Raw genomic sequence first — 17,796 nt, 5'->3', positions numbered from 1 at the left:
ACACACACACACACACACACACACGCACGCATGCACACACGAACGCGCGCGCACACACACACACACACAATCAAAACAAAAGCCACGTCATTAAAACCACTGGCACATGCAACAATGAACATTAATCTTTTCATTACAGATTAATGTTTTGCCAAAAAAAAAAAAAACATGATCCACATGTACAGCCCATCTAAACTCTTCTACAGACGCTGCAGATGATCTGTTTTTATTTATTTTTTTATGACTCGGATGCATTGTCGCTTTTCCTCTCCTCTCTCATTCATCTCTCCTCGTCTCCTTCACTCGTCCTGTATCCGTCCCTCCTCTCCCTGCCTCCTCCTCCTCTCGCTCTCACCTATGCACTTCCAGGAGTAAATAATTAGGAAACAAAGAAGAGACGCTGCCGGCTTCCTCTCCAGCTCATTTAGACACACAGCAGTGTTTGTGATCGTGCAGTGCCACTTCATTACGGCCAGTTGTGGGTCTGTCTGCTGCAGAACGAGTGGGTGTGAGATGCTAGAAATGTTTTCAGAAGGGAGAAAGGGAGAAAAAAAGAGGGGAAGAGAAAAAGGAGAGGAGGCAGTCATGTGTGTGAGTGTGTGTGTATCGCCTTGTTTTTCCTACATCGTGGGGCCCATAGGAAAACGCAGCCTCGTGGGGACCGGGTGCTCCTTGGGCCCCACAACTTTGGAGGCTGATTTTGGGTGTGGGGGTTGGGTTTAGGACCAAGGTGTGAATTGAGTTTAGGTTAGTTTTAGGGTCAGGTAGGTACCTGTGAGGTTAACTTTAGGGTTGGTGGTCAGGGTTAGGATATAAAATTTCAAAAAAATGAATGGATGTCGATGGAAAGTCTCCACAAGGATAGAGAGACATAGTGTGTGTGTGTGTGTGTGTGCGTGTGCGTGTGCGTGCGCGTGCGTGTGTGTGTGTGTGTGTAAAGTAAACTCACCTCCACCATCTTCTCTATGTGTTTCTTGATAATGTTCGGGTCAGCATTGGGCTTCACTGACACAGCCCACTCATCAATCATAGTGGGCTTGGGTTCAGGTTGTGGGGGCGGGCTGGAGTTCTGCTGCATAAAAAGAAATGCCAAATACTGTATCATGAGATTAATATAAAGGAAGGGCTTTAAAAGTAAAACTATTACTATGACAGAATGAATATACATTATAAATGAGAGCTGGAATATTTAAATTTAAAAAAAGCCCTTGGGTTTATATTGCCACGTGATTTAACTTTTTGTTTCCTGATAAGGTACAAATACACAAAAAAATTCTGTAATATTACAGCTACTCTGTAAGTATTTTTTTTTTATTATTTTAAGCTTTTAGATTTTAAATACAGTGAAGATGGTTAGTATGGACAATAATTATCACATCCTTTGTATTTGTTTTATTGAACGTAACAACAAAAGGTAACAGAAATATTCCTAATGTAAATTGTAATATATGTACTATTAAATGTAATATAAATTTCACTACAAACAAGTTTGCCCAACTTGTAGTTTATGACTTAGGAAAAAGCTCATCTGCCGACCGAAGCAAGAGGTGAGACCAGATTTAGCCCTAAACGGCTTCCTCCAAGCCGTTTCAGAAAGAAACAGCCACAAACCCAGACATCCTGATTGTAGGTGATAAAGTCATAAATGAGATTAAACTCATTTGCAGCAAGATAAACACCAAAGTACTTAGCTTTGATAATCATATGGTGTCTGATTTCACAGAGAAGTTATTGACGATCACAGATCAGTATCCGACAGTGAAAAATCTCAGACTGGAGCATGGAATGTGGTTAATAGCACGAATTCTGGAAAGAGGATTTCATTGCTGAACAAAGTTCAAGGTCTCAATGTGGAGAGTCTTTTTCAGTGAATCGCTGCAGACTGTTCAACGAGCTGATGGGAGATATAACAGACTGCTGATGTTGAACAAATTTCTTAAAGCTGCATGTGCTGGGAACTCTGGACTTTACAGAAAATGGCAATATTTCCTGGGAATGCAAACATCTCTTTAAGGCAGATGGAAGGAGTCTTGATAAATTTGGAGAGCAACTTTTCATTTGCAACATATTTTATTAAGTGAATCAGACGCCACAAGCCTTTGCTGCAGGCAGGAGACAAGAAAGTACATAACAGCTGATAACACGGRACCCTGAAGGACAACTGCAGCCTGCTGAGATAAGGGAACATGGAGTACAGATGATCCACAACAAGTGGGATCTCTCCAGAATGTAACAGAACAAGTGGAGCCCCCCTTAGCCCCACCAGAAGAACCCAAACCTTCTTCACCCCAGACCCAACCCACCTCTCTGCACTCAAAACAAAACCCCACCTCGAACACCCATGTAGGCCCAATCTCCAACCAGAGAACGATGAAGAGGCAGAGATGCTTTATCGRTTTTTACTTTCGCACAGATCTGAGAACAGACTGGGTGGAGATGGCTCGTTGTACGAAGGACGAGAAAGAAGAGTGGAAAAAAAAGATTAGAGGCCATTCTGTTGATGATGTAGATTTTGCTGTCTGGGTTGAATCTTTGGGGCTGGGATTTTAGAATTATTGCGATGCAAACATGATGAATAAATAAATGAAGAGCAGTTTTCACATTATGGTTTACATATAGTTTTGTGTTGACATTATTGTTGTTATGTCAACAGAAGAAATTTGTTGAATATTTTGTGGTTGATTAACTGAATATCTTGTACTTTGTGATTGATCATATTCATTTACCTTAAACAGTAATAGAATCAAAAAGTATTCATGTAATATGTGCTTTGCTCCAGCAGTATAAATACAACATTTGTATTTCAGAAATATAGAACTGTTTTAGAGGTAATGACATCATATCCGGGGTTTGACCAGGTTTATAAAAACACTGGAATGTCTCGTAATTTTGTCCTCTTGGACAGGATTGGACCGCAGCACTGTGATAATCTTTATATGTGTGCGAACAAACATTCATAGCTGAGTACTGGACCGGTCTCCTGTGCCTGATYTAGGTTCGCATTGAACACGATTCTTTTTATAATGTTCAATCACATTATTGGAAATCATTTCAATTGATAACTGTTTAAAAATGAAAATGATCCGATGCCCCTCTTTTGTAAATATTGCTTCCAACTCCCCCTGTAATACTCTGAATGCCCCCCACCCCCCAGTTTGGACTAGTCCAGAGACTAACCCAGCCTACATGTTCTAAGTGAACTGCATCGAAATGTAGAAACATTAGTATGAGGCAATGAAGTATGTTTACTATTGTCATAATAATGGAGTGTGCAGTGAAAGAGGCAATATGTGCTCCATTTAGGAAGCAGATTATGACATGATACCTGACTGAGATAGGAAAACTAGTACGAGGTTGGTTTCTTTAGAAGTAAATGTGCATTACTGGCAGTAGCAGCAATTAATGATGCAACACTTCAAGCCACAACCTGTCTAAGTATGGTAGCCCTCTGTTGTTAAAAAAAAGAAGGAGGTTAAGCCCTGAAGCTCGTTGCAGTAGCATGTCATCGACGTGCAAAAAAGGAAATGCAGACTTCAAAAATCAATCTTTTAAAGATGAGTGGCTGGAGGAATACAGTATGCATTCATTTGGTCCTAAATACATTAAGTTCTAGCCTGGTAGAAACCAGACCCTTGTCCTTCACTTTGCTTCATACGAGGGTCTGGACTCTCAGCTATGGAGAAGTGATTCTTAGTGGAGGCGTGGCCTCTGCTGAAGTTTAAAATGATTGGATCGGTTGGCCGCAACGTATGTGTGCCAGCTCCACTGTGAAGGAGGCTAAGCTAAGAAGTTAACCGGAAATCACGTGTGCTGTAAACAACCCTACTGAGAGGAGAGAAGTACCGAGCTGAATGAGACGACTGTAAATCAGAGCTGCTGCTTTGTCARACAAATTTAATTTAATTTGAAGCCTTATCAACACAGACTGGCTTCATTCACTTCCTCCACTGCYGTATGCTAAAATAACTAGCAGACACTGCCAGTGTTGCCAACTCCTGAGCAAGAAAAGTCCCTATTGGCTGTCMTAAAAGTTGCTAGAAGTCACTAGATGATGTCATCATTTAATTTGCATAGTTGGATGTTTGTCAATAATTGTGMTCTGAGCTATAGGAGAGATGATGAAGAGAAAAAAGTAAATAAAAACACTAAATATGTTTAGAACTGCAATTGAACTTAATTGAATTAAAAAAAAATTATGACTACAATGCTTAGATCCTCATAAATTAAATTTGTGGGAATCTTAAATTTAATCTGCAGTCTGTTAGATGTCACGAGGCACAGGGAGGAAGAGGTGAAGAAGTGACTGATCTGTGAGTCAAACACAGCTGGGTCCAGAGATTTAATTCACAGAGACAGTTTCAGAGAAAAAACATTACAGTAAATATTTTATCCTGCTTTGTAAACCAGACRGAAGCAGTAGCAGCTTTGCGCATGCGTGATTCATTTTCAGCGGTCTCCTCTCAGCTGACTTCAGCCGGGGTGGGGGTGCTGCACGAGGCTTCAGTGAGTCGGACGGCTTTAGGAAGCACTGCTCGCTGCTTGCAGAGGATCAGATGAGGAAAGGAAAAAAAGTGCTTGGAAAATGCTGTCGCCAAAGCTTCTAAAAGTCTCTAAAAACACCGGGAAAAGTCGCTAGATTTGTCGCTAGTCGCTTTTTGGAAAAAAAAAGTTGCTAGATCTAGTGACAAAGTCGCTAAGTTGGCAACAGTGGACACTGTGCAGAAAATCGACGTCATTCAAAACTCTGCCTTCTGTTCTCTGATTGGCCCAAACAAAATTCTCCTGAAGAAATCCTTGTCTGTGGAAGAAATCCAGATGGAGCAGTGAAGGGAAACTAGAAGTTTGAATCTGCTCAGCCACAATTGTAGTAAAAAGCTAATATTTTGGTGATTTGTAAATTAACCTTTAATTCAGTTACTCCATCTAAAAACATCTTTAGTGTTGAGTTTTAGAGAGATTCGTTTTTTTCTGCGATTCCTTCCAATGTTAGTATTTTGTCAGTAGCAATGTCTGTTGTTTAAAAGGAGAAATGCAGTGACTGCTGCACATCTGAAGCATAAAATGGCAACTCTGTTCTCTTGACCTCACAWTTGACACAAGCCACAAGTCGAGCGACTGCCACCTAGTGCYGGGTGGTATACCAGTTCGTTTCGAAAACCGTTTATTTTCAGAATTATTTGAATTTTCTGAATACTGACTCAGCRGTTTAAATAGCCTGAACCCATTCAAAATGTAACGTTGTGCCCGCCAATGAACTGTTTCACGRGGGACACTTTTCCTCGCAGCACCGCTATGCACATTAGCAAGCTAATGTTATTTTTGGAGTAGCTTCTAATAGGGCTGACACCACTATTAAACTAGTCACAATTATGTCAACTATTAAAATCATCAACGACTAATTTAATAGTCGACGTGTCATTTTTTTCTAACTTTGTATTTTTTTTATAGTCGACCAATCACCGATTAGTCAACTATAAAAATAATTGTTTGTGGCAACCCTAATTACCACTACTGTGCATGTAAGTCAAGGACAGAAAGGCAGACGTGACAGTGGAAGGTACCGCAGCAGTTTGGAGATAAAAACAAAATTAGAAAAAAAAAACCCGACACATCAACTTTTAAAATGGTCGACGATTTTAATAGTCGACAACAATCATGACTMGTCGACTAATCGTGGCAGCCCTATTCTCAATAACTTGCAGCGGGTGGCGATTCCACTGCTTATTTAGAATGATGTTTTAAAAAAGCTCTCCCATTTTTGCCATTGCTGAATGTAGTATACACCTCTTCAGTGACGTGCATGGATAGATTTCATGTGTGACATAAATGTATGGAGACTTTATTGTGCTTCTATTGTGAAAAGCCTGGGGGACTTCTGGAGGACGTAGTTTCCCATCGGGTTTTAGTTGACTGGTGCACAGAGGTTGAGTCGTCCCGTTAGGCTTTATTAAATAACACTAAAACGATAAACCCAATAATGATCTTTGCTCAACCCTGCTCCATCACGATCGTACCAAAATGCATGACTACTGTCTACAACCAGGCAAAGAAGAAGATATGTAGAGGAGGGAAACAGCGAAGACAGAGGTACACTAAAAAAATAGAAATAGAAATAGTTTCTGTGTTACAGAAAGAGTAACTTAAGCTAATGATACTGTAGTTTGCTGATCAATAAGCAACTTTTGTACATTTTATTATCAGCTGAGCTGTGATGAAAAGAAAAATGCCATCAAATACTGTAATACCGGTTTAACTGTTGAAAATACCAAGATATAAAATTTGGGTCAAACCGTCTAGCACTACAGTCACCAAAAAGTTAGGAAATTTGTGTGTGGTAGATTATTTCTTTGTTTCATTGTAACAATGCTTCTTTGCACCTGATTGGCAGCACCTGGGGGCACCAGAAGCTCAAAACAAGTGTCAACAGCAACAGTAAAATAAGCTGTTTGTCAGAGAAGATTTGGCAATTTTATGTTCGCAGCTCTACTGCTCATCCCACAAATGCATGTTCCTTWTAAATGTGGCATCTTTAAAAAGGGAAATTAACAGGCTCTTCAGTGATATAAGATTTATTTACAGCAAAGAAATATTCTACCAAACAAATTTTTCCTTACTTTTTGTGCYAAGTAAGCTTACTTCTGTGGGCAATCACAGTCYATTTTTTTGTGACTGACTTGACCAACAATAATAAAACTCCTATTTAAACCAGGAGATTTTTGTCAGCRAGCTGCTCACCACAGGCTTACGAGGTTCCCTCTGTAGAGACATCTGGTAAATCTCCTCCTCAGTGTGGTACTGGTCCAGAGAAACCTGCAAGGAAGGGTCTTGTGTGAGTCGGACCAATTACAAGATCACCATGAAAAAATTAAACATGATAGTCAGAAAAGCACAACATGGATCAGTACTTTCCTTTTTTTCTCAAGTTAAAAAACAATACCTCCTGTTGTATGTTGTCTTTCACTTTTTTATTATTCAGTGATATATTTAGTTGTTGTTTTTTTACAATTCCTTTTCACTCTGCCTCTTTCTGTGGCTCTGAAGGCTCAGTGGCAGCTAAACGCTTGTTTCCACTTTGGTGTAACCTAATACAGCATCTTTCAGCAGAGGCAACAGGTGTGTTCTGTCATTCGTAATTCGTTGCACGCTGTCACCTGAACCAGCTTCACTGGCTGACACATGTCAGAGGGAGATGAAAGCTCAGGAAGTTAGTTTGGTCAAATCCAATTAATGAGAACTTTAAAGGAAAAACAAAGAAAATCAGGACAGACGTTTTCAAACCTGAAACAACAAAATCAGAGTACCGACATGGGAGCATTTTGCTGTCTAGCGTATCTGGACATTTCTTACTGTTAAAAGAACTTATACTTTTTTATATTCTTATACATAAACTGACTGTCATAGATTAGTCACTAGGCCTCAGAAAAGTTTTAACTACTTTGTATAAACATGCTGTATATGACCTTCTACTCATGACTGAAAAGAATTCTTCCTAAACTCTAAACCTCTGAAATGAGGTCAGTATGTTTGTCTTCATCTGTTCGGGAATWATTTTCCTTTAATATTGATAGATAACCATTATCAATCAAGTGTTTCATGCAGAAAACAATGATTTGTAAGTTTTATAAGTCAATATTTTACACAGAAACCATTTTCAAAAGTTTAAGCTAAGGAATTGTACCATTTTTAGGAAAATWAAGTAATTTTGAATTGGATGGCAGCAACACAAAAATGTTGGAACATAGACAACAAAAGGCTGTAAGAACAGGTGGCATAATTAAAAACAGCTGGAGGTGCCTTTTGCAACTAATTAAACTGATTAGCAAAATCATTAAAGAGCCTGTGACAAGCATATTATTCAAATACAAAAAGTCAAAGAAAGCATATTTATATTTAAGAAATGTGGCACAACACATGATTTTACACTTTTTGTTACATAACTGGTAAAGTTTATTTTGAATTTGCCTCAGTCATTTGCAAATGATTAAAATCCGTTACAAAAATCTGATTCCCTTCAGTTTGTGTAAAACATACTGTTTTTTCATTGACCTCAGCCTGCATTAAATATAGTTTTTGTTGTTGTTTTGTTTTGTTTTATTTTATGCCAGTTAAAATTAAAGCCGTCTGCCACACAGAAGCATCCACTTCTAGTTGTTTTCTTCTCTATTCTTTGTAGAAATGTGTTTCCTGTGTTTTATTGAGCTGAAGTGGTTCATCAGGAAGGACAAAAGGCTCTTCTAGCTGYTTATCCAAATGATTTAAAGCTCTGTATTCTGGGTCAGGGCAAAGGTTAATGTTGAATTGTAAAGACCTAGCCTTCCTTGAAGGAATGCATGTCACTCACTGCCAAAGACTGAGATCATCTCAGGACGGTGGAAAAGACGGTGGTAGTATATTGGTCAAAACATGAAGATACACCTATAAGTGTTTTTTATATGTAAATGATTCTCAGCTAGAACCACCTCAAATTTAACCTCTGTGTCTAAAACTGATAGAGTTTTAGATTCAACTATTTAGTTTGGATAATGTAGCCATTGTGGTCATTTTGAATTGGGTCGACTGCAGTGTTTAATCAGTTGCAGATGTACAAATTTCTGGGGGTTTATTAAAAATCAGAGGTTTAAGAGATATTTTGCTAACGGACAAATAAGATGGACTCCAAAAAATATGCTGAGGTTTTAAAAGGAACCCTGACTATGTGTAACATACGGCATTATTTGATAAAAACTAATTATGCTTTGCTGCGTAAATGATATTGTGCCATTCATATGACAACATATTTTTAAAAATGTAAAGAACTAAACAGCAGACAGAATTTGTACAATCTTCATTTTACAGTTGAAGTAAATGTTTGTCAAATAATGTCCAATGTTAAAACTAGTCAGGGTTCTCTTAAGATCTTCCACAATGAGTAGTACTGGAGTATGTGTTCTGTTTGACTCTGAGCTATACCCACACCAATTTTTTTTAATATCTGTCTAAATAAATTACAACCATTTTCATGTTTTCTAAAAAGTGAGTCGACATTAGTGGCCATCTTAAATTGGGTTGACTCCAAATAGTTTTAAGTACACATCCATTGATTATAGTCTGTAAGTTTCATTTAAATCTGTCCATTGGTTCATGAGATATTTTGCTAAAATCCCTGTCACACTATAACGTTTTAGACAACTTATGCTAACTTATGCCACTTTTTGTCTAAATTACTAATAAAAGTTATATATTTGACCAATTTGTTAGAATAACAGTATGTACATGTCTAAGAGTTTGTTTTTAAATTCCATCTTCAACATAGATGTCTTTAAAATGTTCATAAGTTGGTATAAGTTGTCTAAAATGTTATAACGTGACAGGGCCTTATATGACAATGTTGACACTAGTTAAACAAAGATCTTGCGCAATCTCTTAGCACTCAGGATAGGTTTCAGCTACTACCATACAAAATTTACATCAACACCTGTAAAGGCCCTGTCATACTATAACCTTTTGGACAACTTATGCCAACTTATTAACATTTTAAAGACATTGATTGAATTTTTAAAAAGTGACTGGAAGCCTCTTTCAGGTATGTACATATTGTAATGCTAACAAATAGATCAAAAATAAAACTTTTATTAGTAATTTAGACCTAAAAAGAGTTTCATAAGTTGGCATGAGGTGTCTAAAATGTTAGTACGACAGGGAGTTATGGCCTCCTTTCTGTTTCTAAAAAATAGTTGGCRTGGGAGGCTATCAGTTTGACCCCAAAGGTTAATCAGCTCAAGGTATATCCAATATCTTTGAGGGAGCTTATTAAAATCTGTCCAATGGTTTAGGAGATATTTTGCTAACAGACAAACACACATACACACCCATTTTGACTTGCTTTAAAAATAAATAAACCTGTTGGTTACCTTTGTGTGGTTTCATTTTTTTAGCACAGCCATCCCTTCCCTGTCAAAAATTCAAGGGATCAATTGGCTTTTTTTCTCAATCTTATCRCTTCAAGCCAAGCAGGACTCCAGCTTGATCCAATTCATTTAGCGACAGCATAAGAAAATTGAGTATCGACTCTGTCCAGCGAACTTTTCCTTTCAGATTTAAACCCTGAGAAAGAACCACAGGGTGACTCTTTTTGCTGCTACAAAAACAAAGTGGATTCCAGCAGCTATCTCACATCACCAGYCAGACTGAGTAATTGATCTCTGGGGATTGTTTAAGCTCCCCTTCTCAAATTCAGGAAACATCTGCCAAAAGTAATTAAACACAAACACATGAGTTGTAAAAGGCTAAAACAGGATCTCTGCTTTCAAGCTATAAATGAAGGCAGGAACACAAGCAGAGGTCAGACTGAGACAATAAACACTAAATCCTCATCCATCACGGCATTCTGCCACTGAAAAGCCTCAATACTCTGACTGCAGCTTCCAAAACTTCAACAAATGTTTTTGYATCTTTTTTTTCTACTAATCAGAGCTTTTTACACAAAATTTAAATTTAAAAGGAACAGATTTTATACGTTGACAGAATGTTTGAGGATTTTTTTTTCCCGGACACTGATAAATTTGTGTTTTTGAAAGAAAAACCCGCAAAGGTCACTAAAACAAATTTAAATTGACAAAGATAATGTGAAACAAACTCAAAATTAATAATTTAAACATCAGTCTTTGTTTTTGAGTTTTGGTTCAGCAGATTTAATTTTAAAATAAACTAGAWACTGCATAGTGGTAACATAATGACCCCCACATGCAGAAATACACCATAACTCACAAGTCTTTATTCCTAATAAATGTCATGCTATAGGTGCATCCCAAAATTGTAGTAGTTTGGGTGGGGGTCTTTCTTTTTTTTGGAGGGGGGGRCATTGGTTGACCTGATGGATAGCCCCTCATCAGAGCTAAACAACCAAAGAAATCTGAAGCTCCCATGTTTAATAGTTTTTGAGCAATAACCCTTTTTGTATGTCCAGATAACCTTTTTTCAGATAAATTGGGGGTCCGGGCGGAGGGGGGCACTGATTGTGGGCCTGATGGATAGAGCTTCATCAGAGCTAAACAACAAAAGAAATCTGAAGCTTCTATGTTCAACAGTTTCTGAGTTTTGAGCGATTTTGCATGTCCTGACACCCCCTCTTTGAAAGGAGCCCCCTCCTCAAATATGGGGTCTATCATAAAACCGTTGGCTGGCGCAGTGTAGGTCAGACTCATCTAAAGTCCTGCCAAATTTCATGTTGATCGGTGCAGCTGTTTTTGTGGTAATATAGCATGTTCAAAAAAGTTTGCACAACTTACCACGTATGTGGGGTAAGTTGAGCCATATTCCTAAAACCCACCCCTCCACACACACACTTCATCCTTCCCCAAAAACTCRACTGCACCACTCACTTACCTACCTTTCCTTAAATAAAAGTCACTTTTTCCCCATCAAGCATATTTTATTTGTTGTACACAATTCATCAGGTACAATAACTTTGTTTACTGTTATAAATCACTGCTAAACTGTTGTTTATTAAAAACAACAACAACAACAACAAATAMCAAAATTCTTTCAAGAATGCTTGGCAAGCGAATATTAAAATTTTAAAAAAATAATAATAAAAGCACTAGGAGTGAATTCTTGTTCCAGAATCATAGTTTCTTAACATAAGGGGCAAGTGGCTCAACTTCCCCCAAAGCTACCATTTTCACTTTGCTGGTTCCCACAGCTAAAATGCTTCACTTTAATGCTAGGTTTATGACCTCAAGTTGTAGCTCACAGATACAACAACTGATGTATAAAACAAATGTAAAAATAACTGTTATGAGCTAAACACAATTCCTGTTAAACTAGTGACAGACTAAATTCACTTTCAATGGTAAAAATATATGTATTTTTTTTAGAAATAAGTCTAATCACTTTAACCATGTGGTTCTTATAATTTATTTATTTATTTTTTATTTACTGTTATTTTACCAGGCAAATCCCATTGAGATCTCAGATCTCTTTTTCAAGGGCGGCCTGGGCCTGAAGGCAACCTATTGTACATGTTTTTGTGATGATCACAGACTCCATTAAATAATGCCTTCCTCCTAACTATTTGGTCACACGATCAATGATTTTTACCATTTCCTAGCAATAAGCAGTCTCCCCTATCCTTAATTTTTAATTTTATTGCACAATCTTTTAAAAGACTCCCTGAAATGAAGTGATTTCTGTGAATCTCTCGGAGACTTCTGTACCTGTCCGCAGGTATTTTGTTTACTCCTCCTGAGCAAATTGCTCCAGCTGTCTCAGGTTTGTGTGTTTCAGCTGATGCTACAGATGATCAATAGGATTTAGATCTGCCTCTGTCAGTGTGCCCAAAGGCAGCTGTGGCTGRGGCTTACCACCATCAGTGTGAGAATGTGTGTGTGACTGGGTGACGTGTAAAGCGCTTTGGGGTCCCACTGGAATTGATAAAGCATTATATAAGTTCAAGCCATTTACCATTTAGATCAGGTCTCAGAGGCCAGTGCCGAATTCAGATCAAGGGGTGCCCACACATTTTTCCACACAGGACCAAAATGAAAATCTATCCGAGGGCTGCGAGACAAATGCAATAATACGTATAATACATGAAGTGCAAATACTTTCCAAGTCCTTTTATTTTTTATGAATAGGCTAGCAGTCAGTGTGATGGCCCACATGTTTTTGTTTATTTGCTTTTAGCCCGTGCCCTTGGAGTAAGTTTGACATATGTATGCTCAGGCAGCTAAGGCTCATGGGACATTTCATAAATTGATCAAATGAGTATTTGTGGTCTTACAAAGTGTGTAAATCTACATCTGTGTTTAAATCTAATCTAAATGTCTCTTGTAGTTACTTGTATTTCATGTTTAATCTTAATATTCAAAGACAAAGTAAGCACCACAGCTTGTTATATGGTCACTGGGCCAATGGATGAACAGGACAGGAAATTATAACCGAATAATGGCAACTGCTGGCGGGCCACATCAAATGACTTGGCAGGCCAATTTTGGCCCACAGGCCCATCTTTGGGCACATCTGATTTAAACGCATCATTTTAATAAGTTTAAAGGTTTTTGCCATGTCTCACGACTCTCTGAGATACCTCACCTGAACTCCCATGGGGCCTCATTTATCAAAGAGTGCATAGTCTTTATATTAACCTCTTGAGCCCCATGCCCCGGCACTGGGAGAAAAACAAAAACAGCATTTTCCGTTTTGTATTTCTTTTAACTTCTGTTAACTTCTGCCAAAGAAACAGAAAAGGGAAAATGCTGTTTGCCCCCCAGTACCGGGGGCATGGGGCTCAAGAGGTTAAAAGTGGGTGTATGGACGAAAGCGGAAAAGTATGAATGCACAGAAATATTCACATGTATCAAACTGTGCACACGCATGTTTCTGCGCACCTTTCCTTTAAACATTCCAATGAACTTGGAACTGAGCGCACCTGAGACTCCTCCCACTGACACGCCGCCATTTAAACACGTAAATTACTGTATAAGCAAATGTATCCAGCATGTGTGATTCTCCTCTCTGCRYGAACAGAAAGGATTTCTAGTTGCAGGAAATTTATGAATTAAATAGAAAATTAGAGAGAAAAAATTCTAACTAAATAGTGGGATGTAAAATGTGTTTGCCACACGCAGAGGAAAGGTGATTGTGTGTGGGTCTATGTGTGGGGATGGGGGGGCACACGCTCGTGTGAACCTGTTGTCTTTTCCCCCTGCTGTTATTTCCATATTTGCATGTTTTTAATAAATGACTGTAAACACAGAGGAACTTATGAGTTTGGTAGAACTTAGAGCTTCATTTATTAAAAAATAGATGTGAAGAAGAAATGAGTCGCAGCACCTCAGTACAGAGTTTCTACCATGGGGTTGAGGACTTACAGTATAGTACAAGTAAATTGTCTCATTCAGCTGCTTTGTGCGGCTCAGTGATAACTGTAAAATAAGTTTTTTGTTCGGTGTGATACCAAAAAACACCCTGCCCCTCATTTCTTTTGGTAGCAATTTTATCTTGCAGTACTGATATTGTTCCACAAATTCCACATCTTTACACAGCTATTTATGAACATTTTCTACATCTTGTCAAACTGAGGAATGATCACAGGTGAGTCCTGATGCATCTCAGTAATCCACGTAGAAAAATCAAAAAGGAAAAAAGAGTTTCTTCTTTAATGAAACGTTTAATCTCTCCTCCAAGAGACTTMTTTAGTCTGAGGAGTTTCAGGTGAACTCAGCCTTATAAGCACTGCCTCCAYATGGTGGACAAACAGGTCRGTCACATGCAAAAGAGGACCATCAGCCAAACAATAGGTCGTTAGTGCCATGATTGGCTCTGTTGTTCATAGAGGGTCCTGTGCTCCATCACCTGACTATCATTAGGGCCCTGATTCACACCTTTTGCTCACAGGGGGCCGAGTCATACTTGCAATAACAGTATTGTAGGAGGAAGACAACTGAACATGAAGGACTCCACCCATGTTTAATGATGGACGGTTTTTCTTCAAATGGCTTCCTTTACAACTCTTTCAAACAAACATTCTTCTCTATCAACAATGAGAACAGTGACCTCTGGTCTGTAGATGAGTGTAAACTACAGAGTCCTGACCTGATGATGTAGCTCATCTGTGCTGGCTCATGCGTTTGAACAGTGGCTATTTTGTTTCCCTGATATATAACTGATCACAGTCCTCCTGGCAATTAACAGCATRCATAATATTATTCTGTTTGTGCCGGGGAACTGGATATTTGGGGTGAACCAGTCTTTGCCGTAATGTGTTTTGGGGTTTGAAAGCCACAGGGATGTCATGTTTAGAAAATAAACATCTCASTTTCTCTGAAACTCCCGCAACATACAGAATGACCACTGGTCTGGGTCATGTGATGGAGCATGACCTTTTATGAACAATAGAGGTAATCAAGGCACTAACAATCTATTGTTTGGCTGATGGTCCTCTTTTGCATGTGAACAACCTATTTGTCCATGTGGAGGCAGTGCCTATAAGGCTGAGTTCACCGGAAACTTATCAGACTGAAGAAGTCTCTTGGAGGAGAGATGAAACATTTCATTAAAAAATAAACCGTCCAGAGGACCTACTCATTCTTTTTGATCATCACAGRTGAGGTGTTCTGAATTAATCTGCTGAGTAGACAGTTTTTTTCTCAGTGAGAAGGAAATTTCTCTTGCCATGGTGCACTATGAGGCCAAAAATAAGACTATTGCGCAACCAGCAGTTGCTACATCCTTGCAGTAGGGGGCTGTATCTATTCCTAATCCAGCTATTGATCCGATTAATGATAGGCCGACACCGCTAACTGAGAGACAAATGCTTGCAAATGAGGAGACTATTCATTTGTGTTAGCATCAGAGAGGCTAGAGACATAAGCTGGCATTAGAACTTGAGAGGCTGGCGCCTAGCATGGATAAGCTGGTGTTAGCATTGGAGAGGCTAGCAACTAGCATGGACACGCTAGAATTAGCACTGTAGAGACTAGCAACTAGCATTGATAAGTTGGCGTTAGCACTTGAGAGGCTAGCGACTAGCATTAATAAGCTGGCATTAGCATTGGAAAAGCAAGCAACTAGAATGTATAAGCTAAAGTTAGCACAGTAGAGGCTAGCAACTAGCATGGATAAGCTGGCATTAGCAAAGCAGAGACTAGCGACTAGCTGCCTTGCAGTCCTGCGGTCACTGAAATGTGTTTACATGAGACAAAAAAAACTTTACAGTCCTATCAGGTATTTTTGGCCTGTGGGATTCCAGAAGCAGCTGATAGGTATTGACAGTCCAAGCGGATTGAGGCTTGGGTGGCCGCTGAGGCAAAACTCGAGCATGGGAGGAGTTCGGAGAGGCCATAGAAAAAGACTTCCATATGGCTTCGAGGCAATTCTGGTCAACCATCAGGCTTCTCAGAGGGGGAAAGCAGTTTGCCATCAACAGTGTTCTGTGGTGGGAATGGTGCGCTGCTGACCTCAACTCGTGACGTTGTGGGTCGGTGGGCAGAATACTTTGAAGACCTCCTCAATCCCACCAGCACATCTTCCCATGAGGAAGCAGAGCATGAGGACCCTGGGTCGGACTCCAAAATAAATGGCCCTATAAAAAAATTAAAGAAATTGTTTACCTGCCCAGTCGGGCAGGCATCGGGACACACCCACTTGCCCGAATATGTTTTACCTGCCCCTGACAGTTGGGCAATGGGATTTTTCAAACCCTGGCTGTTAGGTCCCTGTACGGCCGGTGCCAGAGTTTGGTCCGCATTGCCGGTAGCAAGTTGGACTCATTTCCAGTGAGAGTTGGACTCACCAAGGTCGCCCTTTGTCACAGATTCTGTTCATAACTTTTATGGACAGAATTTCTAGGAGCAGCCAAGGTGCTGAGGGGATCTGTTTTGGTGACCTTAGGATCACATCTCTGCTTTTTGTGGATGATGGGGTCCTATTGGCTTCATCAGATCGTGATCTCCRGCTCTCACTGGAGCGGTTCRCAGCYDAGTGTGAAGBGGCCRGGATGAGRATCAGTGYCTCCAAATMCSARACCATGGTCTTGAGCCAAAAAAGGGTAGGGTGCCGCCTCTTGGTCAGGGAAGAGGTCCTGCCCCAAGTGGAGGAGTTTAAGTGTCTCGGGGTCTTGTTCACGAATGAAGGAAGAATGGAGCGGGAGATCAATAGGTGGATTGAGGCTGTGTCTGCAGTGATGCGGGCGCTGTACCAATCCATCGTGGTGAAGCAAGAGCTGAGCCAGAAGGCAAAGCTCTCGATTTACCGGTCGGTCTAAGTTCCTACCTTCATTTATGGTCACGAGCTTTGGGTAGTGACCGAAGAACGAGATTGTGGATAAAAGCAGCCAAAAAGGGTTTCCTCTGCAGGGTGACTGGGCTCCAACTTAGAATAAGGGTGAGAAGCTCGTTCATCCGGGAGGGACTCAGAGTAGAGTCGCTGMTMCTCCACATCGAGAGGAGCCAGTTGAGATGACTCGGGCATCTGGTTAGGATGCCTCCTGGACGCCTCCCTGGTGAGGTGTTGTGGGCACATCCCACTGGGAGGAGGCCCAGAGGAAGACCCAGGACACGCTGGAGGGACTATGTCTCTCGGCTGGCCTGGAAACGCCTTGGGATTCCCCCAGAGGAGCTGGYCCAAGTGTCTGGGGAGAGGGAAGTCTGGGTCTCTCTGCTTAGGCTGCTGCCCCYGTGACCCGACCCCGGATAAGYAGAAGAAAAYGGACGGATGGGCGGACTTTACAGTTTATAGTGGASTTAGGTTGTTTTGATCATTTTTAGGCTGCTCTGTTTTCTTGTCTGAGKTTAAATGAGGTTCAGGTTCATCGTTCAACTAAAAAAAAAAATGTTCAGATGCTCCTTACATCCAGTAAACACAATCAAGTCATATTTCTGTGTATTTASTTCAGATTCAGGACTTGTAATTTAAAACTGTTGACTGAAAAGGTTTGTTTGGCTGGCGGCACATTCTCACAGCASGAGAAAGTTGTGCATACATTTACTTGCTTTTGGAGGCAGTAATTATATCAGTGTGATGATATATCAGAGATGAAGTATAGCTAGTTATTTGTTATATTTTAAAATAGAAAAACGTATTTGTTTCATTACTCCATCTGAATTTCTTGCAGTTAAAAGTCTGATGTGTTGGCTGAGTTTCCTCTCTGGCCTGAGTCTGAGCACAGACTTGTCCCAGCTGGCTACAACAGTGTGTCACACAGAAATCTCAGTAGGAGAAAGTCTGTCTCAAACAAATGGTTTGTCTCTTTGGCTGCTTCAGCCTCCAAATGTTTTCATTCTTTTTATTTATTTATTTTTTATTTTTTATTTTTTA

General features: G+C 39.8%; 1 protein-coding gene across 1 annotated transcript in view; it reads right to left on the bottom strand.

The window, feature by feature from the left end:
* The window catches only part of LOC106528460 (RAS guanyl-releasing protein 2), a gene marked incomplete in the record, with an annotated part of 111,860 nt that overhangs the window by 30,301 nt on the left and 63,763 nt on the right, over positions 1-17,796 (bottom strand). The window contains 2 exon segments of the mRNA XM_014023629.1: positions 950-1,072; positions 6,736-6,809. Of these exon segments, the coding sequence (XP_013879083.1) occupies positions 950-1,072; positions 6,736-6,809 (197 nt within the window).

The sequence above is a fragment of the Austrofundulus limnaeus genome, unplaced genomic scaffold (genome assembly GCF_001266775.1).
Source record: "Austrofundulus limnaeus strain Quisiro unplaced genomic scaffold, Austrofundulus_limnaeus-1.0 Scaffold382, whole genome shotgun sequence".
Classification (NCBI taxonomy): Eukaryota; Metazoa; Chordata; class Actinopteri; order Cyprinodontiformes; family Rivulidae; genus Austrofundulus; species Austrofundulus limnaeus.
Note: the sequence above shows the minus strand (reverse complement) of the source record. Positions and strands in the feature narration are given on the sequence as shown.